The sequence below is a fragment of the Chenopodium quinoa genome, unplaced genomic scaffold, assembly GCF_001683475.1.
Source record: "Chenopodium quinoa cultivar QQ74 unplaced genomic scaffold, ASM168347v1, whole genome shotgun sequence".
Taxonomy (NCBI): Eukaryota; Viridiplantae; Streptophyta; class Magnoliopsida; order Caryophyllales; family Amaranthaceae; genus Chenopodium; species Chenopodium quinoa.
In genome coordinates this window covers 38,742-48,840 of record NW_018742901.1, presented here as the reverse complement: position 1 = coordinate 48,840, position 10,099 = coordinate 38,742, and the positions used below count along the sequence as shown (strand labels likewise).

General features: G+C 37.0%; 2 protein-coding genes across 3 annotated transcripts; one reads left to right on the top strand and one right to left on the bottom strand.

Annotated features, from left to right (window-relative positions):
• The first annotated feature begins 3,585 nt into the window (after positions 1-3,585).
• LOC110727161 (4-coumarate--CoA ligase-like 2) lies at positions 3,586-6,032 on the top strand. Of its 2 annotated transcripts, XM_021906719.1 has the most exons (5): positions 3,586-3,715; positions 3,836-3,909; positions 4,293-4,372; positions 5,043-5,130; positions 5,828-6,032. In XM_021906719.1, exons 3-5 carry the CDS (start codon positions 4,301-4,303, stop codon positions 5,956-5,958), a joined length of 291 nt encoding a protein of 96 aa, XP_021762411.1. In that variant the 5' UTR covers positions 3,586-3,715; positions 3,836-3,909; positions 4,293-4,300; the 3' UTR covers positions 5,959-6,032. The 2 variants fall into 2 exon arrangements, with proteins under 2 accessions (XP_021762411.1, XP_021762410.1); XM_021906718.1 differs by having other exon boundaries at positions 3,586-4,372.
• Positions 6,033-8,973: 2,941 nt separating this feature from the next.
• Positions 8,974-9,435, bottom strand: LOC110727158. Its single transcript, XM_021906716.1, has one exon. The coding sequence runs from the start codon at positions 9,433-9,435 to the stop codon at positions 8,974-8,976; it is 462 nt and encodes a 153-aa protein (XP_021762408.1).
• Between the last annotated feature and the right edge of the window lie 664 nt (positions 9,436-10,099).

Sequence of the window (10,099 nt, the reverse complement as noted above, 5' to 3'; positions counted from 1 at the left end):
ACTCAACTCAAACAAATGAAGAAGATCAACAGACTGAAACTGCCACACATAACCATTGAAAATCAAACAACAAGCATGCAACACAGTATGTGCTGTTTTTTTTTATTTTGATTAAGTACACTGTGTCAATCATTGGTTAGGTGTCTTTTGTTTAAATTTTTGCAAACTATTATTGTAAGGCAGTCTTAAGAACCTATTGTTGGGAAATGTACTAGTTTTTGGTAAGTGTTACCACTTCATTGATGGTTCAATTATTTACAAGTGTTTACAAACAAGATGAGTTATATGTCAAATCAGGCTGAAAGCATCATTCCATCAGATGGTTTTTTTTTTCCACATATATTACATAACTGGTTCCCTCAACAACAACTCTTATATGGAGTTGTTGGAGAAATTCCTAGTTATGAATGTTAAGGGTCAAATGAGTCTCTTCATCACTTGGATTTTGCAGGCACACACAACACAACACACTGAGGGACTCTATTCACCTAGGGACATGTATCACATGGGGGGACTCATACAGGGACACTCATGCAGGCAACCAATTGGTCATCATTCTGTGCACCAGCCTTAGGACAACAAACACAGCATAAACAGGCCAACCACCTTCCCACTATTTTTTAATTTTTGTTAACCATCCCAACCACCAAGCAAACCACAAACAAGAATCAATATCATGTAGAGCATGTCAACCAGCAACCAACAGAATTCCTCACAGGTGAGGATGCACAACAAGCCACCAATACATCCAACAACTACATACAAATTATCTGCACCAGCCTCAGGACAACAAGCACAACCTACACAGCCCAACCAGTTTTCTACAATTTTTAATTTTTTTTTAAACATCCCAACCACCAAGCAAACAACTAACCACAATGAATAGCAGACAGAGCATGAATAGGTCAACCACCAGCCTACAGAATTCCAAACAGGTGAAGATGCACAACAAGCAAGCAATACAGCCAACAACATACAAATTATGTGCATCAGCCTCAGGACAACAAGCCCAAGACAACAAGCCCAACAACCATCCCACTCAATAATCCCACAGTTACTAGCAATCAATCTCAATTTGGATATAGAGCAACCAGCATGAAATACCAACAACACAGTTACTAGCAATCAATCTCAATTAGGGCAACCAGCATGAAATACCAACAACACAGTTACTAGCAATCAATCTCAATTAGGGCAACCAGCATGAAATACCAACAACCCAGTTACTAGCAATCAATCTCAATTAGGGCAACCGGCATGAAATACCAACAACACAGTTACTAGCAATCAATCTCAATTAGGGTAACCAGCATGAAATACCAACAACACATATACCACATACTTAATACGGAAATAAGCATGAAAATCAGGCTACTCAACGCAAATTTTTCAAAGAACGCCACATCAAATCAAGAGAAAAATCAAAAACCATGAGATAAAGGACTGAATAAGAAGTAGGTTAAGAAATGCGTTACGCTGCTAGATTAGTTGGTGGTAGTGGTGAAAGGGTTGCAAGACCCTGCACCTTTCAACACTGTAAGCCTTAGGGGACTCAGATCTGACGCGCTTTTTTCCAGAGAACTCATGGGTAGTCTTAGATCTGACCACTCCCACCTCCTCCGCAACGCATCTGGCTTGGACAGGGGTTGCAACTGGCGTTTCATCATCATCGCTGTCAAGAACAACAATTTCAGGAGGTTTATTAACAGAAACCTCAACGTCTTTGCCCAGATCTGGCTTCGTAGCCTGACCACGCTCCTCATCGGAGACGTAAGGAGTCAGCTTTGCACCCCCTCCAGTTCGACGTTTCATATCAACGTACATTGCAGTGCGCGTACCTATCAAACGCATCCTCCCCGTGCGTGGGTGGCACTTGTAGGTGGCAATAACGTCAGGATCTTCCTTTTTTTGGTTAGGGGAACTCATTTTTCAGAAATTTTGGAAGAAATAGGTAGTGGAAAACCCAGATCTGCCAATTTTAGGGTTTCGAAATGGAGAGAGAGTGAGTTAAAGAAGGAAGTTTATGTGAGAACAGTGAGAGTGAAACAGCAAAAGACGAAAACAAGGAATAAGTGGTGTAGAAAGGGGGAAGAACGAGGATTTTGAACAGTCGCCATTAATGGTGGTGGGTAGAACTTGCATTCAATATGGTGGTTGGGAAGATGAACACTGAGAGGGTAAATGGAATGGGATGGAACCCTAAATTTTTGGTGGGAATGGTTATATTAATTGGGTGGTATTAAATTTAAGTAAGTAGAGTTAATCTTGTGATTATATTGTAATCAGTTTTTTTTAAGGGCATTACCTTAATTTGACAATTAAAAAATGTACCAAATATGGAAAAAAATCTATTTGTTGCAAATAATAGCAAACACCCCAATAAGGTAAATGTTGCAAATAACCAAAACCGGAGGAAGTATAACAAAAACATCACAGAAAAACAAAATACAACAAAACTATATATAGAAAAATTCAGTTCGTGTAAAATTTCAAACTTAGGTCTAAATTTCACTCATATTGTACACAAGATTAATCAACTTTGTTGAAAGTATAACAAAAAGAATTTCACCTAAAATCATTCCAAAAAATTGATTTCGTGTAAAATTCAGAAACATTACTTGATTTCGTGTAAAATTTCAAACTTAGGTCTAAATTTCACTCAAATTGTACACACTCAATCATAAGCAATTCTCGCAAGAATTAACTCAAACATATGAGCGATTAAAAACCTCGACAATTGAAATTTGATTACAATACACAACATTCATGATCATATATCGCAATAATTTGCAACAAGTGTTGAACAGAGCAAAATTTTAACTAATTATTAATTTAAAAATTGATAATTCTAGTTTAAGAATTTCTAATTATACCTTCTTGAACTCCATCTACATCTCGGTGAAGAACTGAGAATCGTAAAAAAAATTGAACAAAATTCACAAAATTAGACAAGCAAATCTCCATTTCCAGCAAGATCTCGATGAATTTGCAGCAAATTAAACCTAATTTTGATACAAAATTTCCAGAATGCAAAGAAAATTGAAGAGAGAGAAAGTAACGAAGAAAGAGAAATACAAATTTTGGAATTGCAAGTACTTTGTCTGATTTAATCACAACCGCTCATTTTGTTTCGATCTGACGGTTAAATCAGTTCCTAGTTCCTATTATTCCTCGTTATAACTCGGTCTTTTATATATATATATATATATATATATATATACATATATATATACATATACATACATATGTACATATATACATATATTTACATATATAGATATATATAGATATATATACATAATTTGATAGTTTGTGTCTCGTAAATATTATGTTATACCCTTAATAACTGCGAATCCTTCTGTACACAGATCTTTGATTTGTTCGATGTTAAAAGGAAAGGAGTAGTTGACTTCGGTGACTTCGTCAGAGTGTTGAACGTCTTCCATCCTAATGCCTCCCAAGAGGATAAGATAGACTGTATGTAACCTTGTTTTATACAAAGTCTCTCTAACATCGTCCTACATATTGTATATCTGTAACATGGGTCATGTATATCTAGTCACACTCATCCTTTTTCTATTGCAATCACATTTAAGCTTTATGACCTAGATGGCACAGGATATATTGAGCGCGATGAGGTATATTGGGTTTGCTATCCCCTAATTCTCAATCCTCAGCTTTCATTTTACAATGTCTAAACAATGACCTGGATGAGGTATATTGATGTCTAAACAATGTCTTGTTTTACTTAGCAATACTGTGGACCCTGCTTTAAGGGATCATAAATTTGTGCAATATGGTTCTCAGCTTGTTTGTTGGTGTTGTTTGGCTGTAGGCAGACAGATCTTCATTCAATGCTTATTGTCTTGTTCCTGTGTGGTGATTTTTGCCTCAAAGTTCGCAGTTGAGGTGGGGAGAGTTATGTTGGCATGTTTGTTTGATTTGCTCTTTTAATCTTATAACATTACTCAATGTGATTTTCCTTCTCTTGGCTGGTCATATAACCTTGCATGATCATTGTGCTCTAAACTATAGTGATTGTGTAAATTAAATTAAACTAGTGATAAAACAGGTGCTTCAATACCAACATTTTTTCAATTCGCAAGTGCTATTTGGTGTGATGCTTCGCTGGATGATCCTTTAGGTTGCATAGTAGTGCCTTTATTGTCTTAGATGTTCTAGTATGCACTTGATCATAATTCTACATGCTTTGTAATAGTACACTTGTATACCTTGCATGTTAACAAGTTTGTTATAATGTTCATATGAGCTGATATTTATATTTTTGCAAGTGAGGCAAATGTTGATCGCAATTCTTTGTGAATCTGAACTGAAGTTGGCAGATGATATAATCGAACAAATACTTTATAAGGTAAGGTTAACACATTTTCACGTGTGCTGTATTCTTTGAACTTATTGCTGGTTTGGAGGTCTATATTAAAGAGTTTGCAAATCCATAAATAAAATGCTGATGTGCAGTTGTTACTAAAAATTCTGTATTAAGACTGAAAATACTCAAAACTATACCAGTACTGACATAACATGATCTAAGACCAGTACCAGTAATTGCATCTGTGGGCAAGAGATTTTGAGGGATCTCTGGATTCTGTAGTTCACTTAAGTGATCATTGAGATTAATTTTCACTAATATGTAAAGATCTGGTTAAATTAATTATGTATAATGATAATGCTAGTGATTTACTTAGTACAATATATTGAAGATGAGAATTATATACTTTAATTTGTGGCTTTAAACAGAATTGGATTTTGTCAAAGTGCATTAGCAAAGCCCGACTTTTTTTTCCCATAAGTGATATCTAGAAATAGAATATTTGACCTATTGACCTGTTTAGTGGAATGCTTGTCTAGTAGTGTGTTATTGCTTCCCGTCATCACTCTGTCATTGTTTTTACATCTGCAAAGGATGACCTAAAAAAGAACTTTGAATCAGTAACTAAATTCGATTATTGTCTGCTTAAGTTTTGCTAGTTGACTATCGACAGTTGGTTAAGGAGTAATTAGTTTTGGCTGCTTTGTCTTAGATCAAGCTGGAATCTGCAAAGTCTAAATTTCAGAAATGGCATTCTTCATTTCAGGATGAGTCTTTTATATCCCCAGCTACTACTCCAGGTTAGTCTTATAATTTTTAGCTTATATTTTGTATTTCTAATGGCTTATCAGCTCTCTCTCTCTCTCTCTCTCTCTCTCTCTCTCTCTCTCTCTCTCTCTCTCTCTCTCTCTCTCTCTCTCTCTCTCTCTGTGAATGTAGGAGAATAGTTATTGGTTGGAAAAATTGGAGGCTGTATGTTGAGTTGATATTTACTAAGAGTTCATGGGCTGGTAAAAGAATTAGGTTGGTCATTTTTTTTGGGAAGGCTACTTTTTGAGATGTGTTTGATTTTATAATCTATATTTGAAGAAGATAGGGAGACCGTGGCTACTTGCTTAAGCCTTTTATTGTATAGTCAGAATAATATTGTTGATTCTATGGTATGGATGTATGGTGGTGTGTATATTCTGCTTAGTCTCCTTAAGGACCCGATAGTTCTCACTCCCCTTCTTGGACCCGTTGAAAGTTAAACGCTCTTTGCTTAGCATGTTTATTTTGGCCTTGCCAGCACATGTAGTCTCTGCTCATACATCTGTTACTTTTCAGTCCTTTGCTTCTTCCTTATGGCACTTGAGTGTGAGTGTATATTTGTTTGGAATCAGTTGGTTCAGCCTAGTAAAGTGAAGACCTATTATTAATGAGTCCGATCGTTCTCCTTGCCAAGCACAATTTACTTTCAGATGCTATGCTGCCTAAAGTCTTACATTATTATTGCAGGCTACTTTAACAATCATGAGGCGACTGTTTCAACTCTCACTTCAGATGGTTGGCTAAAAACAGGGGATGTGTGCTATTTTGATGAAGATGGCTTATGGTTTTCAATTGATCCTTTGACTGAAATATGCTAGTTAAATGAAATGCAAGAAAGGTACTTAGAGATAAGTCTAGATTATTTAATTTTTTTTAGACGAAAATTGTAATATTACAGCCTTTTTTAATGAAAATATGTAACTTTTTATATATGTTAGTGTTTATATATCAATTTAAGTGAAAAAAATGCAAAAAAAAAAAAAAAATAAAAAAATAAAAAATTTGGCATTTTTGGCATCGATTTTGGAACAGAACCGGTGCTAAAAGTTTTTTTTTTATTTTTTTTTGCCACTTTTCGCACCGGTTCAAAGCAAGAACCAGTGCTAAAAGTGTTTTTTTTTTAATATTTTTGGGGACTTTTCGCACCGGTTCACATCATGAACCAGTGCGAAAAATAAGTTTTCGCACCGCTGCGAAAAGTCTTAGGATTTGACATCCCTCAAATCAGAACCAGTTCCAAACCGGTGCGAAATGGGGTTTTGAACCGGTGCTGATTAGCAATTTTCGCCTAGTGTCACTAGAGAAAGCAAATATAACCAAAACAAGGGTAAAAATGACTAGAGAAGGCGCAAACATGTGACAAATGAGGGTAAATCCTCCCTAAAGAGGGGTGGAATAGTGGCATAAATGCCACTCATCAAAATCCCCCACACTTGCCTCTTGCTTGTCCTCAAGCAAGACTAAAGAGAAAAGAGAAAAAGCAAACACTACAATGACTAACACAACACGGCAAGGCTTAGGAAAACCAATCAAATTTAGAGTGGTAAGTGCTCCACTTGGACTCAAAAGGGGAAAGACAAGCACCAAATAATACTCACCTTTCTCAATTAGACGAGGGAAAACACGTCCTAAGATGCTCATGGTTGAAAAAGACAAAAACTAAACTAAGCATAGAAAACTAGTGATTTCATTCCACGCCCTAGCCCCAACCAAAACGGGTCGCGTTCTCCCTACTAGCTTCAAATCATCCCTTAGTTAGCTTCTCATGATTCCGCGAAGGAATCGGAAAAAGATAAATGAATGTGGAAACATGAGAAGGTCATCTCGAAATCTCAATTGTGCATACTCTCTCCATAGGTTTGAAGTCTATCTCCCTCCACCGATGTTGACTCAACCCTTAAGAGTCTAAGGGTTGTAACGAAAGGCTAGGGGTCAAGGCGGGGAGAAAAGTTTGAATATTTTGGTGATATTTCCTAAGTGAAGAAAAAGGGTGATCAAACCTCAAAAAAGAACTCAAGAAGTCACCAAACATCAAACAAAAATACCAATAATGTCATCTCCCCCAAGCTTATACAACACCAACACATAATATATACAAAAACGAAGGAATGCTCCCCCTAAGCTTGAACGGAGCATTGTCCTCAATGCTTAAATAGGGAAGAAAACGAAACCAACTATTGTTTTTTTGTTTTTTTTTTTATATATATATATATTTATAGCTCTTATTTGGTGTCCTTGCCTTTTTTTAACTATGGACGACTTTTACTTAAAGGCATTTGCTTTATTACACACAATATATACAATTTACTTTCTTGCTTGGTCCAAAGAACATATTACTTTCTCATTTTCATTCAAACCATCACAACACAAAACAAACCCTCAAACCAAAATGCTTCACAAAACTAAGGGTTAGGGAAACAAAAGGTCATTAGGCTTGTAATGTGGCTCGTAATAAAGAAAGGGAGTAGGCCCAAAGGGTTAGCAAGAGGAGCAAATGTAAAATAGAAAACCAAATTTGTAACAAAATAAAAGAAAGAAAAGAAAAAATGAGAAATTATGCCCTTGTCCTCTCCTAGAGTGGCTCGATCACGATCTCGGGAAGCTAGAGGTCAAAACAAGGATTAAGACATGCATAGTCAAGGATCCTAATGCGCCACTCAACAAAATGATGAAGGCTACAACAATATAACCTCACTAGGGATTAAAACCAAGCATATACCAACCAAGGGCTTCAAATCCACTATAGAGAGCAACTCCATCTTTCCACTTTCCCATGAACTAAGATTTCAAATGGCCTCAAAGTTCTTAACCTTGCTACCTTAGCGTTAAGATTTTTCAAATTCAACCAAAAGCACTCTCAAATCGTGTTCTCCATCGCCAACTAGGAAGAATCAAATATTCAAAGACACAATATCAAAACAATCAAGTCCAAATGTAAGAGCAAAATATAAAACACATTTTATCAACTTGCCATGGCCATGCTTTTTAAAAGAGAAAGAAAGAAAAGTAAAGAAGAAGAAAGAAATCAAATAGTTAAAAAATGAGGCATATATAACAAGTCAAGTCCCAATCGACATACAAAGATCGTTCGATATCAACATCAACGATCCCTAGGTTCCGTAGAACCCAAGTAAACAACCTCAAACCATTCAAATTCCTCATAAACTAACCTAAACTAAGCACACCAAGTAATAAAAAGGAGAAATAAGAAAGGTCTCATCGGGAGATTGGCTTAAAAGAATAAAGGAGCATAAAATAGAATTCACCAAATGTAACCCCGCTTCAAACTTCCAAAAGGAAACCTACAAGGCACGACAATACACAAAAGAAAACATTAAAAGAGAAAACAAAAGGAAAACAAAGAGAAAAATAAAGGAAAGGGGAGAAAAGGGTTAGAAATCCTCCGAATTGCCACCCAGGAAGCGCTTGTTTAGGGTCACTAGCTTGATCCTTCACTTCTTTCATGGTGGATCAAAGGATATCACCTTCTTTAACTTAGAGGTGGAAGTAGCATGCATGCCCCCAAGCTTGGGAAAGAATACATCTTGTAACATCTCTCCATCACAAGGGAAAAGTAGGGGCGTTTTGGGGACCGAAACTTTCTCAACTTTCTTTTTCATCTTTTTGTTGTTGTTGTTTCTTTTCTTCTTTTTTCGCTTCCTCAAGAACTTTTGAGAAGAACTACTCCTTGCATTCTCCATCTTGGGAGGGACAACCTCACCTACCAAATAATCCTCATTCATCATAGACACCTTGACCACCTCCTTAGATTTCTTTAAAGGGGGCTTAAGATTCTCCTTCAATCCCTTCTCTTTTTTCTCAAGTTCTTCCTCTTAAGGGGGACCTACCACATCCACTCTACAAACCTTCTCCACCATGGGATTCTTATATACGTTGGAAAATTCAAACACCATCTTTTCATCGGCAACTTCACAAGTGATAGTGTTGTTCTTGCAATTGATCACAGCTCCCAAGGTCTTAAGAGCCTCTCGACCCAAGATCAAAGGTGTATTGTCATCTTCCTCCATGTCCATGACAACAAAATCACAAGGAACATAGATATGTCCCACTTGAATGGGAACATCCTCAAGCTCTCCGCATGGCAACTTTACCGATCGGTTGGCAAGTTGAATTGTCTTCCTTGTAGAGATCATTTCAATGTTGTGTTGTTGAGCAATGGACAATAGAATCAAACTTACACTAGCTCCAAGATCGGCCAAGGTACCCTTTGCTTCCAAATTCCCAATCTTAACCGGCAAAGTAAAGCTCTCGGGATCTTGTTGCTTCTTGGGCATCTTATGTTGCACTAAAGCACTAACTTGAGAAGGAAGAGTGACGAGATCCTCATAGTCTTCTTTTTGTTGGAAAGAATTTCCTTGAGAAACTTTGCATAGGAAGGCATTTGTGTGATTGCCTCAAGGAAGGGAATATTGATGTGTAGACCCTTCATCACCCTTAGAAACTTCACAAACTTCTCATTTAACTTCCTTTCCGCTAGCCTATCGGGAAAGGGCACAGGTCCACCAAGATTCCTAGCATCACTAGGGGGTGAAGGTGTCTTCTTTTTGATGGGATTGTTCTTCTCAATTCCCTTTTCCATCTCAACATCCCCATCTTTAACCACCTTTTTCTCACTTATCTTCTCGTCACTAACCCTCTTCTTTGGATCATCATAGGCGGTTCCCGACCTTAAGGTTATAGCTTTGCAAGACTCGGTTTTGTAAATATGTGAGGGGTTAGGGTTTGGTTGACCGAGAAGTATAGATGGTGAATTGAAGGATGACCTTTCGGCCAATTGGGCTTATTAGGAGTCCACCATTTTGTTATGGGATTTGACCTCTTGTATTTGTTAGCTTTGGTTTTGGATTAGTTGTCCAAAAGCTTAAAGTTGTTGGCTCATGATTTGAAGGAGTTGGGTTTGGGCTTGGTTGATTTGTTGCGGGGTTTGGTCATGGTGTT